We start from the raw sequence: 18,578 nt of genomic DNA on the forward strand, positions 1-18,578 counted from the left end.
CAAACTAGAGTTGCTGTAGTTCAGGACCCACAAACTGCCCCCCGCTTCTAAGTTTGGCAGTGAAGTCATCTGGGCAAGACCAGATGATGATGATGAAATCCACAACCCCATTTCATTGTAAACCATATTCTTCCTTATTTTAATTCCAGTAAAACAAAACCAGATACAGTGAACAAAATTGCGAGTCCCTGCTTTCTGAAGACAATGGACAGCAGCAAGGGATGGAGGGGAGAGTCTCACTGCTGTATTAATGGGAAGGACATTCACTGGGCGTTCACCTCAGCTCTAATTGGATGGACGCTTGGTGATCGAGCAAAACCTAGACAAAATCTTCATGGAAAAGGGAGGGAGAACCCTTCGAACCACTGGCCTGATCTTTTCCCCCTAAAGCAGCATTTTTAAGCAAACAGACAAACCAGATAAATGTGGAAGGCTGCCTGCCACATTGGTTACCACTTGTACAAGAAACAGAGACCGTCTTGAGGAGTGCAGTTAACACTGCCAGGCTTCCTGAGCAAGGCGATGGCATGGGGGAAGGGGGAGGCAGGACAGGAAAGACCCGCCCCTTCTCTTTAATCCACCTCCTCCATGCGCGATGCATCCTCATCTCCTTCCAGGGGAGGGATCTCTTCAGATACAGTTGCAGGGGATTCTTCAACAGCAACGTCTTCTTCATCAATTCCTAGGGGGAAAGTATTCAGTAATGCCAAAGTATTCTTTAGACCATGCCTGGTTAGAAAAAATGCTATACATGCATGACCTTAGTATCATTGAAGGAAAGGTCTACAAATATACGTAGTCTGACTAAAGCTCTATAGTCCACTATGGATATACTATAAGGTTATAACTTAAATTTTAGAGGTATGAGTAAACTGCATTTAGCACCAAAGTTTATTCAACAATTTAAACATGAAGGTGGACAAGTGTGTTCACCATATTGTAGGTTAGTGTTTTTGCATATGGAGCAATGTATGTGCATATGTAACTAGTCACAGACCAGGTGAAACCTGAGGCAGAGCACTCACTGAGTATATAAATGGTCTTTCAAACTGCCAGTTTGCATCATGGCTACGAATCTTTTCTTGGTGCTTCAGACTTTGGTATCTGATTCCAAGGCAGTGCTTCACGTCTTTACCCACAGCCAGCCAATGTGAAAGATTGCAGTGTTACGTGGAGCCCCCATGTAGTTTTCTTCACCCTCTCAGGACAAATTTCTCAATGTTAAAAGGTTTAGTGCAAATTTATGGAAAGATTTCCAGGAGTATTGTTACCCAAATCAAGAAGGTATGACTTAACTGAAGCCAAATATCCACTGTTTAAACAAGCCCTGGGGGTGAATACATCAGGGCAAAATACTAATCCTGTGAAGCAGTTATTTAACAAGTTTTGCCTCTTCAATAATAAAAATATCAGATCCCTGATGAGATCTCAGCAACTCACCTAATCCCAGCTTGATCATTCTATAGATGCGGTTAGAGTGAGTCTGTGGATCCTCCAAGGAGAAACCAGAAGAAAGTAATGCTGTCTCAAAGAGAAGTACCACTAGATCCTTGACAGCCTTGTCATTCTTGTCTGCCTCAGCCTTTTGACGCAAAGTCTCTACAATGGGGTGATCAGGATTTATCTCCAGATGCTTCTTGGCCATCATGTAGCCCATAGTAGAGTTATCTCGTAAAGCCTGGGCCTTCATGATACGTTCCATGTTGGCTGTCCAGCCATAGGTGCTGGTGACAATACAACAGGGGGAAGAGACTAGCCGGTTTGAAACGGTCACCTACAAAGATAAACCAATTGTAGTCATGGCACTTCATCAATGTATGATGGGGGCACAGGTATACTGCCAACATCCATAGTGACATCAGCAGTTAAAAGGAGACAACATGACAATCTCACCTTTTCAACCTTCTTCTCCAGGATTTCCTTCATGAGTTTGCAAAGATTCTCAAACTTGGTTTTGTTCTCTTCCATCTTTTTCTTTTCATCTTCATCTTCAGGCAGCTCCAGGCCTTCCTTGGTGACTGACACTAATGTCTTTCCATCAAACTCCTTCAGTTGTTGAACACTATATTCATCAATGGGCTCCGTCATGTATATCACCTCAAAACCACGCTTCCTCACACGTTCCACAAAGGCAGAGTTGGCCACTTGTTCCTTGCTCTCACCTGCAGTACCATAGAGGAGGGAGTGGTAAATGTCCAGTTATACACCTGGACTTCCAATAATACCATAGAACAGTTCCATTTTAGATACTAAGTCCCACAAAAGGCATGCTGTAGGTGGCCTTGCCCTTGGTCTCACTTAGACCCTTCGTTGATGCCTTAGTTTTCCAAAATTTAAAATGTTCAATTTTAACATTAAAGGCACAGGTTAAAGATCTGTATAGTTAGCAAAACTATTATCGTGTCTCCAAAAAGAGCCCTTAAATTTGATAGAAATATAGTCCAATGTACCGCAATTACAGGAAAACTTTGAGAATGGGACAAGAAGCCTTCCCCTTGAACAGGAATTCAAAGCATGTACTTTTAATTATTCTCAAAGTTAGATTTGCTAACAGATTAATACTGGTATCAGAAAAATGGGTACCCCCATAAATCTCCAAATGTATTCCAAAATGTGATGGTTAGTCTCAATATGCTGATTATTAAAACCCTCAAAATGGAACTTTCAATGGATATAAATTGAATAGCATTTGATCTGTAAAGACAATCCTATTTCTTCTTATCAAAACATATATAGCTGCTAATACAAATATTTAAAATTTAATTTAAGCAACAACTGTCCCATAATCCTGTCATTCCTCGATTCCCAATACACAGAAAAATATGATCAATAGAAAAAATGGGAAGACAAAGTCTTGGTAAGAACAGTTATCTGTTCCATGCAGTTTTCTAACAAACATTTTCAGGAATGGTTTGCCATTGTCTTCTTCCTATGGCTGAGAGAGAATGACTGGTCCCAAATCACCCATTTGGCTTCCATGCCCAAGGCAGGATAGAACTCAGCTTTTCCTGCTTCTAATTTGGTGCCTTAACCACTAGACCAAACTGGCTTTCATGTAATTATTAACAAGAAGCTATTCTGCAATTAATAGATCACTGAATTGATTATAAATTTCAACATAGTTCCAAACAGTGATATGGGTAGAGAATATTTTGGAAAAAGTTCTATCCCACTTTACTATATACACTGTTCTGAAATATGTATCAATAGTTTTTTCATTACCCATTTTTTAAAATTGAAAAGCATAAGGAAAGATGCTATTGTCTTTGAATATTTACATTGTTTTCTACAGTACGTGACACACTTTAAATCACACTGAGTGTATCTTCCTCTTTTTCTTCAAATATTTCAGACCAAATACTTGTGTATTGGGACAAATAACTAATAAAACTTAATTAAGATTTTTAAATTTTATAATAAAATTTATAATAAAATAAACATGCCATATTACAACACTGGTAATTTTCCAATGCAAATTATCGTAAGTGGCACTGGAAATTTTGCAGTAAATCTACTGAACTGATTTCAAAGTATTTTTTTTCCTAAACTTCCAAAATCTCACCAAATAAAATTACTGGCAGTATTTGAAGAGTAGTGTGCTTTGATAGAACAGTACACCAGGTTATCCTGAAAGAATTCAGAAAGTATGGGAAAAGATATTGGTGATTTAACTCAATGAGTCAACTCTTAAACTTGTTATGTTGTAATTCCTTTTAAACCCATCTGATCAAATAATCAAGAATTGACAATAAAAATAATGTATAAGTGGTATTACTTCTGTTTAAAATTACATTACAAATGAAAGCAGTTTTTTACTCTGCTAGACAAGTTGTTATAAAATGGTACACATTGCCACTTCTGAAACACCACTTATTCTTTCTGGGCAAAAGTTTTTGAGGAAATTGGAAAAATTACTTAATAATGTTTGGTAATTAATTCTACTGGTAGATTACTGTCCATATTTCCCAAGATCTATAACTGTTGAAACACAAAAATCTCATTCTAGTTTTCAGTTAACTACATTGCTGCGAAACACTGGTTAAACCAAAGAAATAGCTAATACTGTTAAGACAGTAGTAAAAAGCTTTGAATAATCCCACAATTAAGCATGGAATAATTCAAATTTGTTCTCCATTTTGAGTTAGATCAATGAAGGAGTTTCTAATAAACTGCCTCCATCTACCCCAGGTGGAACTTCCATCAGCCAAGGGGACATTCCAGCCTTTCTGTGATGTCAAGGGCTGCATTTCCAAAGTTGGTGGTACCAGGAAGCAACGCAGAAGAAAGGACAGTTTTACATCCACTGTTAAAATGTGAGGCACACAGTAAATCAACTGCACAAAGACCTAGGCCTTTGGAATGCAAATTTCATTTTCTATTATGTGTGCCAGTTTTGCATAATTTCATCTGCAGGTATTTCAGTAATGAATCACCATTTTTAACAAAGCATTGAAAAAGTAGGAAGTTTTAAAACTTAGATATGGCATATAGAATTTGTAGAAGGATAAAAATATGAATATCCACAAGCCCTTCTCAAAGGCCTTCTATTTCCTTAAACACTTAAGTTAAAACTGCTTAAAGATTTTCAGTTCAGGTCTCAGTAATCAAGTTTAGAGAATGGGTTTCCAACTGAGCTGAGCCCTCCCACTCCACTCCACACCCATAAGATCTGGGGAAGGCGATATTTTCAGTACAGGTTGATATTACTGGCTTCCAAAGAACCCAGAAAATTCGATTTTGGTCTTGAAACTAAGGTCAAGGCCAAGACGATGGCTTTTCAAGGCAATCAGCATTCCTTCCATGTGGTATGTTCGGACAGGGCCAATCAATGAACTGTCCACTCACCCGTGATGTAATAAATGCTCTTCTGGTTGTCCTTCATTCGGGACACATACTCTGTTAGCGAGTTCATCTCATCTCCAGAATGAGAAGTGTGATAGCGCAAGAGCTCTGATAGACGTTTCCTGTTGGCAGAGTCTTCATGGATCCCCAGCTGAAGGTGAATGAGTTTTTATATATTTATATATTTGGATTTATATTGATTCTCCACCCTTACTGCAATAGGGCAATCCAAATTAAAAAGACAGATCCTGATCCCCTACATGTAATCAAAATTTTCATTTAAATATGGAAATGAACTGAAAACTATAACTGGGAACAACCACAGATCCTTTTCTCTTTATGTAAGGAACTGAAGGGTTTCTTTTTAAACAGACATGCCTACCCGAGCTTAGCTGTGCAGTACTGATTTCACAATTTGCACTAGTTCAATGATTCATTAAGTTGGAAACAAACTAAAAAGTATTTCAGGTTGTTGTGCTACCAAATGAGTTAGGCAGAACTCTCACCTTCAGATTTTTGGAAAAGGCCTCATAGAATTTTTTATAGTTCTCTTTGTCTTCAGCCAACTCTGCAAAAAGTTCCAGACATTTCTTGACAATGTTCTTGCGAATCACTTTGAGAATCTTGCTTTGCTGTAGCATTTCACGAGAGATGTTCAGGGGCAGGTCTTCAGAATCCACTACACCTCGGATAAAATCTGTGTTTATAAGAAAAACAAAGGAAATCAGGGTGGGGGGAAACCAGCTGTAGCAGTGATGTAATTTGGGTAAGAATAGACTGGTGAATATTTTCTTAAACTCCTACAGTGATCTGAGGATGAAAGACAATGTGTATAAATACCACGCATATTTATTCTCCCTTCTCCTAAAGTGCCTTTTGTTCATATTTAACGTCTGATTGGGTTTATGTACTGAAGTGAGGAACAACTCTTTCCCATCTAACAATGTGCTATAGAAGCCTGAGAAGGGTTTTCTCTCTGGTTTTACCTGGATTTGTTGTTGTGTATCATTCCCTTGCTTGGACCACCTGGAACTATTTATTCCCAAGGCATTCCCTATATCCCTACAGAGTAGGCCATGCAATGCATTCCAATTGTTCTGAACAACTCCCAGTCCCTTCACATTGGCCAAGCTGACTAGGACTGGTGAAAGTCCAAAACACCTTGAATGCATCAAGATGTCTTCCCCTCTCCAGTGAAGCAACTTATGTTATCTGTTGTACAGAGACCAACGCTGGGAAAGAGGTTAGGCCAGGTAATTCATCTACCCAATCCCATTAATCATGTTTTTAAACAAAACGAATTCAGTGATAATACGCTTCAAACTTTTGGAAGGAATAGTGCAAACAGGAATGTGCTAAGGAAGTTAATCTCCTTTCTGTCTCCCTTTAGCAACTAATCTCTCCTCTCCCTGCTTTTGTCAGTTCAATCAAAGAGGAGAACATGATACAAGATCGAGGATACTGGGCTGGCAGGAAGGGACTACAGCTCAGAAGTAGGACACTGGCACTGGTAAACCCAGCTTTTGGATGAACTATCACTATTAGTAAGAACAGGTGACTTCAGAGCAAAGATGATCCTACAGGTCAAACATGGCCTATTGTAATTCCACCAACCTTGTACAGCTGTTGCTTGACAGATGCACTGTCCACTTCTGGGTATCTAATGGAGGATTACATAGACATAAACCCTATTCCCACAACATGACTTGAGTCGGGGATGGATTAGTGTGTCATGGGAAGTGCAAAAAGGGATTAACTGACCCAGTCAATTAACTCTTGACATAGCCCAAAATAGCCTCAGTAGTACCAAGATGCATGTGTAAATATTTGAACCCAGACTAATGACCCAGTCTTCATATCTAGTCCTCCAAGCAAATGAAGGACTTGAGAAAGAATGGCTGAAAAAGCAAGCCTTTCTATTACACAACTCACTGTCAGGTCAGGCAGCCCAGGACACAATTCCCCAACACTGATTGCCTGCAGCACTTTCTGCTGCTTTCCTGGCTGATGAGGAAGGAGGCAGTGATTCATGAAGCCTCACCAGTACTTTCCTGATGCAAAGTCTCATGGTACACCAGGCCCTGGAGAAAATAGGCAAGAGCTGTGTATTCCCAAGATAGTGACTTTGGGTCCACTTACTGTCATTGTGTGCTGCTGAAACCAGTTCTAAAGAGTTTGGACTGCATTCGTGGGTGACTGAATTAAGCATGTTGTGGGAACAGGGCGATTGTAAATGCAAATTAGTCAGGTAAAGGGAAATTAAACAACTCGCCATTCTAGCTGAAGAACGCAGGAAAGATGCAGGACTTACTCAAGTATTCTGGGATAAGTTCATCACAGCTGTCCATGATGAAGACCCTCCTGACATAGAGTTTGATGTTGTTCTTTTTCTTCTTGTTCTCAAAAAGGTCAAATGGGGCCCGGCGGGGGATGAAGAGAAGCGCCCGGAACTCCAACTGCCCCTCCACAGAGAAATGCTGGGAAGATTGGGAAGAGCAGACAAGCCCATGAGCAACTGACTAACTTCCAATTGGCTAACACCCACTTAGAAAAATGCCACCCTTTGCCACAAAGAACATTCCTTCCTTCCTGCAATGTATTTGCTGCTCCATTCCAAAAAAGGCTTTAAGTGGCTTACTAGTAACACAAAAATAAAATATACAGAACGAAGGAAACACAACAAAACTCTAAAATAACAGCAGCAATTCATTAACATACTTGAGGCAATGCAATTATGACAACCACCCTCACCCACTGCAGATGGACCATCAATTCCCAAAGCTTTCCAGAACGGCCAGGCCTTGGCAGCATTTTCCTGAATGCCAGCAGGGCTGCTCCTGACTTGACCTCAGGCTGAGCCCTGTTCCGAAAGCCAGGGGCAGCCCTAGAAATGGCATATCCTTGCGGTCCCTGATTATGGCAATACCTTAACGAAGGCACTTGAAGGGCGCGCTCTCTAGATCTTGCTGGACGGCAGAAACCGCGGGAGAAAATGGTTCCACAGGTTCCTGAGCCAGGTAGGGTTTTAAATAACCAGAACCTTGAATTGTACCCAAAAGCTAACTGGAAACCAGTGCAGCTCTCACAGTCAAGCTGTTATTTGGGCAAACTGAGAAATAACTTCAGCTGCTGCATTCTGGCCTTTGCCCTAAGCTGGAAAGCTATTTGTGGTAAAATCTGCTGAAATAAGAAAAAACTCTTGAGTCCTGATTCCAACTTAGAATCCTTATACACTAGCAGAAAGTCAGAGTTTCTTCCCATCCATTTAAGAATACGGAAGCAGAAGAGCAGCTCCAATTGTTAATATCAGGAGCTGCACCTGTCCCACTTCCAACCCTTCCCAAAGCTGCAGAGGACAGACGCTTGTTCTAACGTGGAAAGCAACCCCACAGACAGACCTGGCTTCCAACATAATCTTCTACCTTGGACTCTAACAGAGCAACAGAAACAAGAAGGGGAGGGAGAGTCCCGTTCTCCCCCCACCCCCTGGCCTGGCTTGAAGTGCCACGCTAGGTATGACATTAAGGAAAAAAACATGAGGGACAATGATGTAACTGGAACTGTGGTTCCCATTATCTCCATTCACCCAACTTCCAGGCAGAGTCTTCTGTTCACTGTTTATTCTGCATGCCAGACATTAAGAGAAGCACTGAAGGGAAAGAAAGTTTTTCCTTCAAAGGGTGAGCTGCCTTAAGCACTCTCATCGCAGAAAGCTTAGCCAACAGTAAGGAACACCTTAAAATATTCTGCCACAAGGGTAAGAGAAAGCAGAAGGGACGAGAGAGAAGGTGACAGCTGTTTGTCTGTGAGAGCTGCATTAACGGAAAAAATGTGAAAGGTATTCTGTAGCCATAAAAACCACAGGTCAAGATACAGGGCTCTACCAGGCAGCTGTAAACAGGTTCCTGGGCCAAACATGGCCAGTGCTCCAGAAGCCCAGCATGACCTGCAGCCTGGCCCCTCCACAGCCTTCTTTGGAATCATCCCACTTCTCATGAACCAACAGCTGCCATTTGGATGCCTCTGCTAATTGCTACGGACCCTCTGCCCAAACAGACCCCCAGACCAGTTCCACACTCATCTTCCAAGCCACTCACTTTGACAGCCAAGTGGTCTTCCCAGTCATTAGTGAGGCTCTTGTAGAACTCGCCATATTCCTCCTGGGTGATGTCATCAGGGTTGCGGGTCCAGATGGGCTTGGTCTTGTTCAGCTCCTCCTGATCGATGTACTTCTCTTTGATCTTCCTGGTCTTCTTTTTGCTCTTGCCGCTTTCCTCCTCCTCCTCATCGGAACCCACATCCTCAATCTTGGGCTTCTCTTCATCTTTGGGGGCTGCCTCTTCCTCCTCCTCCTTCTTCTCCTCCTCCTCCGCTTCGTCGTCACTGATCTCCTTGTCACGCTCCTTTTCCAGCTACAAAGAGAAGGAAATGCTTTACTAAGGTTTGTTGGGCGAATGAGGGAGGGACATATTAAGTGGGACAGAGATACGGCGCCCCTTGCATCAAGTCTCCTGCAAGCTTTCAGAAGATGAGGCAAGTCCTCTCCTTGTGGCAGTTCAGCAGGAGCTTTGAGCTTACATCTTTTCTAACAGCTCTTTGAGCTTTTATGCTAAGAGTGTACACGAGAGTGCAAGCTTTGAATTCAAAATGAAATGATGCTTCTGAGCACACAAGCACAGTGTCTGTCTATAATTCCATGAAGTAGCCACACCTTTTCCTTTTGCCCTTTTTTGCTGCTGAACCCAAAGCCCTGCGCAGCCATAGCATGCGTGGTTTTTTATACATTTCTATTGTAACCACCCAGAATAATTGGGAACGGGTGCATATAGATTTATGCACATAGTAAAAGACTTCCCCACAGGACAGAGAACCTCTCTGTACCAGATAACACAAGTTGCTCTGGAACCATACCTATGAGCATCCATGGGGTGTGGGATGATAACACATGCATGACATAATTGTGTGTATGCCATCATTTTGACTTCATCAGATTTGTTATAGTGTTGACTATATTTTGAGTAAGTCAGGAAGCTTCACATTTACCCCCGAGGTATCAGTTAAAATTTGTCCAAGCTCAGAAAGCTTATCTGTGCAGAAATTATGGATCTGAATGCATCTTCTAGGTGAAAGAAGGCACACTAAGAGCGTATGCATAAACAGAGGGATGACTTTCTCCTTCTGCTACATTCAGCAATGCAATATCCAAAGACAAGTGACACAACCCTTCAGAATTTCCACTCTGGTGGAAGAAGGTAGATCCAAGAGCCACACAGAACAAACAACCTTCCTTCTCAGTGGCTATTGAGGCTCACAGATTATTAAAATTAGACAGAAAGGACCTTGGAGGTCACTTTATGCAGCACCTGCAATGTAGGTTATAGCTACAGCATTCCTGACAGATGCCCATTTAGCCTGCCTTAAAAAAAACAAAAAACCTCCAGCATCAGAGTCCACCAATTCTTGAGGCACATCTCTTCCAGTGTCAAATACAGGTAGTCCTGAATTTACAATGGCAATTGGGACTGAAATTTGTCACTCAGCAAAGCAGTCATAAAGCATGACCATATCACTCAGCGACAGCAATCCCTGCAGTCCCTGTTGCTGTCGTTAATTGAACCTCACATTCATTAAACAAGGAAATTTCCTGCTGGCTTCCCACAACCAAAGTCAGTTGAGAAGCTGACAGGAAGTTGCAAGTCCCAGGATGGCAGGCAGGCAGGCAAGTGGCTACTGCCTGGTGAGGAAGGGAGCACGGGGAAGGGTTGGGGAGGGTGCGTAAGATGCATGGCACAGGTCAGGTGTGCACAAGGGAGGATGCATGTGAAGCATGGAATGGGGAATGGGAAGGTCTTAAGAGGTGCTGTGTGGGTCAGGGAGGGTGTGAAGGGGTACACACGAGGCATGGGCCAGGTGCGCTGGGGCATGGTGTAGGCTGGGGAGGGTGTGCAAGTGGCTGGCTCGGCATGAGCACAGAAGGGCTGGAGAGGGGCATGTGGGTGGGGGAGACTTACTCCAGCAACTTGCGACCTTCCCCACTGGCTTTCTGGGGAAGCTGGCAAGGAAGGTTGCAAATGGTGATCACATGATCACAGGGAACTTGGCAACCAGTGGTGAGAATGGGTTGCCAGGCACCCAGATCACAATCAAGCAACCGCAGGGGTGCTGGGTTGGCTGGAACTCCAAGGGCCATCTAGGGCCGGTCATAACCACCATTTGTTCAGCACTGTTGAACAGTCGCTGACTAAATGGCCATAGGTCAAGGACTACCTGTAGCTCTTTGCATTAGGATGTCTCTTCAAACTTTAGCCAAAACCTGCTTCTCTGCAGTTTTCACCCACTGTTTTTATTTCTGCTTTTTAGAACTAGAGAGAATAAATCTGCTTGCTCTGTGTGCAGGATAATCCTTCAGATATCTGAAGACCATTACCTCTTCCCTTTTATCAAGGCTAAACAGTTTAACCATTCTTCAAAAGACTTGGTTGAAAGACCCTTCACCATTCTGATTATCCTCCCCAAGATTTGTCAATGTCCTTCTTACACTGCATTATTTTCAAACCATATTTTGGGAATGCTGTTTCATAGTACTCTTTGAAAAGGAATACTAGATTGGCAGCATCCAGGTAGTCTGAGTTGAGAAGCTAAACAAGGCAGGGGCTGTTTCATACTTCAATGGAAGACATCCAGGACTGCAAGCTAGACTGCACAGTTGGAAAAAAATATCCCAAGAGGTGGCTGTGATGAATTACTTCCACCTGGTTCCCAAGAAAACCAGAGGGAGATGTCCATGAAATCACCTAAACTCAATTCAAAAGGGATTTTATTGTATTGGCAGATTATGGATGCCCTCTTACATGTCTGTGTGTTCTGTAACTCCTAAGCCAAATTAGATAACCCTGCAGCCAACCCAGAGCAAACCACCCCAGTAGTTACTTGCAGTCTGGGAAATGTAACAAAAATAGCTCTATCAACCCCTCGCAACCTGCCAGACATTTGTCTGGGCTGTTTAGCTTGAGAGGAGGGTGGATTACAAATTGTGCAAGTCTGCTCAATAGTCATTCCTTCAGGTCTGTTTGCTTCATACACTGGCCCTGTGCTCTCTTTCAGTGAGAGACTGAGTTAGTCTCCTCTACTCTGGAGGGGCATTTACATTAGGTGGCCTGGGTAAAACCCAAATGCTATGGCAGGAAAAAGAGATCTTCAAGCTTGGGAGTGTTCAGGAAGTACTCCCCAGCAGCATGAATATGAAATTGGTTCCAGCACAGAGCTAAAAGAAGCAATGACATTTATTCCCTAGACCAGTGTTTCTCAACCTTGGCAACTTTAAGATGTGTGGACTTCAACTCCCAGGTTTTCCCCAGCCAGTCTTGCTGCCCTATACACTACCAGACCTGTTGCTCTCCAATACATACATAGAGGGTGATGGGGTAACCAATGAACTGTGAGTGCTTCTTCACAACTTCCTTGATACGACGTTCCTCCAGATACTCTGTCTGATCCTCCTTTAGGTACAAGATCACTTTAGTGCCTCGGCCAATGGGTTCACCTAGAACAGGCAAAGAGAGCCATTTTATCAGGGTCAGATACTGCACTGAGCTTTGAGGCCTGTGCTACTTAGTCTGAAGCTGAACTGAGCAATCCAGGTCAGAACTTAAAAATGGGAGTGTTTCTAGCAAAAGCCACATTACACTGTCCAGCAAATGCAGGAGAAAGTCTGGGCATTAACAAAATTGTAGATTGTAGTTTGGACAGGACAGAATGAAACTTGAATTGTGTTGATTGCTTTTTTTAAGTATAAGTTCCTAGGGTTTGTAATGAGATATTTTTCAAGCGTGTATATACGAATTCCATACCTATAAATCCTACCAGTGTATGCTTCATTCTGCTCTCTAGGAACTCTTTTTCTTTTATAGACAACTCACACAGTAATTCTCACTATAATATTCTAAAGAGTGAACATCACAAATCAGGGTTTCAGAGTTAAGCATGATTGCAATCTGGGTGCTTGGCAACATTGCAGAATTCAAATTGTTCTTATATGCCAAACAGCCAACTTGGTTCTTTTAGGCTATTCTGCCCAACCTGGAATATTACGCTTGGAAAAATATTAGGACAGCTTTTGAAAAGAAAGCTAGGGATCTCAAGGAAGTTATTACCTCAAATGATACTTGCTGCTTATACGGAAGTTTTGTATAATTGCTTTGAGTATTTCTTCCTAGTTCTACCTACATCTCACCAACCAGACCAAAGCTGAATCTCTACTTGCCACAAGGGTTCCCCCCACAAATATACACACACTGCAAAGGAGTATGATTTTCTACAAATAGTCTTCATTCTGAAAGAAGCCCTCCTGAAAAGCACAATATTGCCTAAGAAAAAAATGTTGGTGCAAAAAAGTAACAATGGAAACAAACAAGAAAAATGGAGTAAAGGCACCCAATGAAACATAACTTCTGGGGGCATATGAAAACATCAGTTATAGGTATGACTCACAATGCTTAACAGCAAGTTGCTGTGTTTGTAACTGCATTCTAACTAATAAAACTACAGTAAAAAGCTGTGGCTTCAGTTCAGATATACCTATTTTAATCTAGTAAGTGATATGGAATCAAGAATTTCATTTTATGCATCCAGCTTGCCCTAAGGACAATAAAAATGCAGACCAACCCATTTTTAAAATATTAAAAATATCCTGCCATCTAATGTTGACCATTCCACCACTGTTGCTCAGGGTGGTGCAGCAATGTCCACTTAGTAATGAACAGGGCTGTCATAATCTCTCTGATGCTTCAAAACAAGAACTGAAAACCCTGGTTCAGCCTCCTTCTCCCTCCTCTCCCATCACTCCTTAGATGGCAGATGGCGTTTTCCAAAAGCACAAATCACTGCATACCATGATCAGTACGAACGGTGAAGGAGCCTCCTGCAGATGACTCCCAAGCATACTGCTCATCATCATTGTGCTTGGTGATGACCACAACCTTCTCAGCCACAAGGTAAGAAGAGTAAAACCCCACACCAAATTGCCCAATCATGGAGATGTCTGCACCAGCCTGGAGAAAGAAGGGAAGTGACATTTACAGAAAGAAACAGTAACTTATATACCACACCAGATTACAAACACAGGTTTTGACATAGCCAGAAAAGCATGTTCTACCCATAAGGAGTTCAGCTCAACTCCTTATACTAAATTTAGCATCTATAAGTAAGAATGGGGTATAAATCTGACATATCTTGAGAAGATTCTACATTCTATGACCATATTGTGAAAGCACATCTTGGGCATAGGATTCCATATCCTGTAATGTTTGGTTTTGATTTTATTTATTCAATTTGTATAGCCACCCATCTCACATATGTGACTTTGGGTGGCTTATAGAGTTAAACCACCACACTCAGTATAACCATTTCACAGGCTCCATGCCACCACCAGATCTGCAGACACAATGGCAAAGCCATGTCTTTATTTTCAAAGCAAGTTTTTAGCCCTGGAAATGCCTTGATGAGGTTTTAATGTACACAAATGAACTGGACAGTATCTCAAACAGTCAAAGGGATCCAAGAACCCTTTTCCACTAGAATAAATCATGTCCATAATGCTAATTCGCTTAAGGTGAGTTAGCTTACTCACTAATCAACTCAAGTTAGCAAGCTAAACTTGAAGTCTTAGCCCCTCTTTTGTTAGTTACTCAGACTCCTATTTTGATGCCCCTGCCAGTTTTGACTCTGCCCTCTGGACAAGAAGCTCTGAGATATTCTTATTCTTGACAATTTTGTCTTTTAGCAAAGGCGCTTCTACTCATACTCAGTTCCTGTACACAGAAGACATGAGAATGCCAAGGGAATACAGATGATTACCAATTTTGAGGATATACATATTTATGGCAAAATGACCAGACTATGAGACAACTTTGATGTCATAACCACACAGTCAAGTGAAGGCCCAAAGCATTAGACCCCTTTACCAAAAGACTGGATTGAAGCCACTCACCTGCAATGCTTCCATGAAGGCTTTTGTGCCAGACTTGGCAATGGTGCCCAAATTGTTGACAAGATCTGCCTTTGTCATCCCAATGCCAGTGTCCACCAGTGTAAGGGTACGATCATGAGGATTGGGGATGATATCTATTTTCAGCTCCTTGCCATTTTCCAGCTTTGAGGGATCTGTTAGACTCTCATAGCGGATCTTGTCCAAAGCCTAGAAGGTTAGAAATGGTATGTTTTGTGAATTCTGTCAAACTTCAACCATCATTCAAGCATCTATGTTACCTCTAATTTTGAAGAAAGACATTCCAGGAAACTAAAGACCTCCATTTTAAATCTTAAAAGGAAAAAAAGAAACCATTCCAAAGCATATATCTAGTGGATTGATGTACTTACTCTAGAGTAACTTCCCTGTCAGAAAAATTAATACAATTTTACCACCTATTCAGAAGGGCATCCCATTGAATTCAATGGAGTTCATTCCTAGTCATAGAATGCAGGATCACAATCTAGCTCTGCTTTATGAGCTCCTAGAAATGAAGGGGGCCACCGTATTATTGCTTTCTTCAAAGTAAGGCTGATGTTCTCCTATTCTTCATAATTTAATCAAAGGATTTAAAGATGTAGTTTGTTATGGAATAAAAAAACCAGACATGATAAATGTCTCTCATATTATTCAATGAATTGGATGATCTCAGTAAATTTCAAACCAAACAAAAAACATGTAAGGACATGTAATTATGAAATTTACAACCATAAAATGAAGTGATGATCTTGGCTTAAAGGAATTCAGTAGTGTTCATCAGTAATTATCATTCATTATAGCCAGTTCACATTTACAGAAGCATGGCAGGGAGGACAACTGTTTTACAGTTACCTGTAAACCAGAAATGGGAAAGGGAGGAGGGCCTTAGGTGACATGCCCCTAACATGCTTGGCTTTAAGGTGCAAGCTGGAAACCGTATTTCAAACAATAGGTAGGGCCAGGACAGACAAGTGGGTAGAGCCAAGATAAAACTACCCTGATTTGTTATTTTAAATTAAATACGGTAACCAGGATTACTCTCCCTGAATTTAATATGCTAATATAGTAAACACTGCAATTCAATGGCAACTTTTTAAAGAGTTCCAAACTGCATTCAAGACTTTCAGGGGACATATGAGGCATTCACCCTGAGATAAATCAGGGAGGACTATAATCTTCTTGTGGGATGCTCAAAGCATGTGCTGGCTACTAATAGGAACAGAACACTGAGACAGACGGACCTTTTGTGTGATCTAACTAGCTATGATTTTATGCCCAGTGGCAGACACTCTGGTCTCTCTCCCAGTATGCCAGGCCACCAGTCTATGCTTCTTTATGCCTTTATATTATAAAAGATGGAACATTAGGATTAAGTTCCAAGTCATTAACAGTAACACACTGAATCATTTCTGCAACTACTGGACCTCCTGCTAAGCTCTTCTGCAGTATTATCAAAGCAAAAACTATTTTATAAAACTTCCATCAATTAAAAGAAATTAAGTCTGCTTATCTTCTAGAAAAAAGTATGTAAGTATATGCATGCAAAAGAAACTCACAAGAATTACTAGCCTACTGGCAGAAGTGCAACAGGGAATTCTACTTCCCCTAATACCCACTTGGTTTCTAAGCTGGGCCCAGTGGAAGAACAGCACTCTGCTCCCTTTCCTATCAAACCCATCATCTGCTTACATGCAACTCTTTTCTACCAATGACTATTAGGCTAGTATTTAAATATAACACTGCCTTAAAAAGCTAGACTTACATCTTAAACCTGAAACAATGTTCTTTAATCAAATACACTGATCATGGTAAAAAAAAAAAGCTGTTTGAGGTCCAATAATCAGAACAACATAGTACCATGCTATTACTGTTGGGTTTCATACTGGGATGTCATCCAGAACACTTGACACAATTTTCTCCAACCTGGTGTCTTCCATATGGGTTGGATTTAACTCCTATCCCTTCAGCCAATAGGATGAAGGACTACAAGGATAAGTGATTTAAATGTCAGACTTACTCAATCCAATCCTAGTATTACCAATTCCCCTGCACTTGCCTTCTACTCTTCCTCTGCCCCCCAGCTCCAAGGCTCCATACTCACATCAGAGGCATTGGAAATTATCTCCCGCATAAAGATTTCCTTGTTGGAGTAGAAAGTGTTGATGATCAGGGACATAAGCTGGGCAATCTCTGCCTGGAAGGCAAAGGTTTCCACCTCCTCTTCACCATGCTGGATTTCTTCAGGCATCTGGAAAACAACTCAAGAGTTCATGCCCTTTGCAAGAAGCATAAATCTCTTCATAGAATGCTCAAGGGTGCTTCACATCCTGTGGACTGTAAGAGCCAACTACCTTATGAGATAGATCTCTAGCACTGCCACCCTTTAAAGATGGAGTGATGAAACTGATAGCCTTGTATTCCAGCCCTAGCTTAATAGCCTCAGGAGACTAGAAAGAAGGAAGTAAATGGCTCAGCAGAGAGCAAATGGCATGCTGTCTTCCTCTATACTTATCAAAAAAAAAAATTAAGCCCTCTCCCATTCCAGCACAAAGCATGACCCCTTGTATTTCCCCCATCTCCACTTGGTCCCTATAAGATTACAGTTGCAATGAGCAGGGTGCTACAGCAGAACAAGGCATTTTTAGATGTTGCAAAACCTTTACAAAGCCAAAAGGTTAGAAACCCGAGCTTCAGCTGTTCCAGAGAAGCCCAGCTCAAATCTAGCTTTAGATCGACTGACTTCTAACAAATTGTCATCCTTCACCCTAAATTCCCCAAGAACCAGGATTTATAGCCAGGATTATTTCAAGGTTGAAAGAGATCAAGGCTTCAAAGGGAGGCATAACCGCAACACGTTTTGTAACGCTACGTGGAGATCGACCCCCTCTTTTTCTTTGTTCTTTTGACTCCTATTCCAATCCCGCGTAAATTTCCACGGATATTACCGAAAACAGCAGTAATACGAGCCGTAGATAGCAGGCTAAAGAAAAAAACGTAGATCAGGGTTTCGGGCACAAGGGCGGCATTTCTGAGTAAGGCGTGATGTCAGCGTACTGGCAACTCGCGAGGAACAGAAATGAAAAGACGCCTTTGCAACACCGAGGAACTGGCGAGGGGCCATCGGCAAAGGAGCGTCCGTGTATCCGAGGAAGGCGCAGCGCCAGACAGGTTTCTCCCTGCTCGCGAAAAGGCGGATACTCTTAAGCCAAGCCGGTGAGCGGACGGGCGCGAATCCGGGGCTCCACATAGAAGCCTGGCAGGCGGAGGGCTGGCCTCGCGCGGAGCACGCACCGGCCTAGGCCTAACCTCGCGGCCATGCATGGATTAACACGGCCCGGGCACGCCTAGGCGGCGAGGCCCGTTCCCGGGCGGCTCGAGCGAGCCCCGCGAGCTGAGACCGGCGCAGCTAAGGAGCCGGCGGCCGAGGCGCCCCGCCCGCGATTCTGGAGCCCGGGAGCACGTGGCCCGGGGACTGGCTGCCTTGTCCGTCTTCCCTGCGCCAGAGGCCGGGGCAGCGAGGAGGACAGCCTCGCGGGGCGGAGAGGTGAGATTTTCGGGCTCATTTTCATTTCTGGGTGGAGGAGGCCGCTTACTTTGATCGGCGGCGGGAGACGAGCCTGGAGCACGGCGTTACCTTCCGACGGTGAGCGCGGCACAGCCCGGAGAGGAACTGCTGTCGCCTCCGTGGGCCCTATATAGAGGCTGAGTCCGAAATCCTCCGTGCCTTTGC

At 42.5% G+C, this 18,578-nt stretch overlaps 1 protein-coding gene across 1 annotated transcript; it reads right to left on the bottom strand.

The window, feature by feature from the left end:
* Nucleotides 1–432: 432 nt before the first annotated feature.
* On the bottom strand, nucleotides 433–18,578 carry HSP90AB1 (heat shock protein 90 alpha family class B member 1). The gene is made up of 12 exons (XM_063305023.1): nucleotides 18,442–18,578; nucleotides 16,950–17,096; nucleotides 14,831–15,037; nucleotides 13,733–13,892; nucleotides 12,252–12,385; nucleotides 8,940–9,254; nucleotides 7,154–7,319; nucleotides 5,349–5,539; nucleotides 4,846–4,993; nucleotides 1,894–2,162; nucleotides 1,441–1,774; nucleotides 433–682 (listed from the first exon to the last, which is right to left on the bottom strand). The coding sequence occupies exons 2-12, from the start codon at nucleotides 17,094–17,096 to the stop codon at nucleotides 573–575; spliced, it is 2,181 nt and encodes a 726-aa protein (XP_063161093.1). The 5' UTR covers nucleotides 18,442–18,578; the 3' UTR covers nucleotides 433–572.

This window comes from Candoia aspera, chromosome 1 (genome assembly GCF_035149785.1).
Source record: "Candoia aspera isolate rCanAsp1 chromosome 1, rCanAsp1.hap2, whole genome shotgun sequence".
NCBI classification, from domain to species: Eukaryota; Metazoa; Chordata; class Lepidosauria; order Squamata; family Boidae; genus Candoia; species Candoia aspera.

Bases quoted from the DNA above. Each gene is read 5' to 3' on its own strand.
- HSP90AB1 (XM_063305023.1), bottom strand. From the start codon at position 17,096: ATGCCTGAAGAAATCCAGCATGGTGAAGAGGAGGTGGAAACCTTTGCC. The intron at 9,255-12,251 runs GTATGTATTGGA...TTCTCTTTGTAG, and splicing joins GTTACCCCATCACCCTCTAT to CTGGAAAAGGAGCGTGACAA. The intron at 2,163-4,845 runs GTGAGTGGACAG...ATGGTACTGCAG, and splicing joins GAGCATTTATTACATCACGG to GTGAGAGCAAGGAACAAGTG.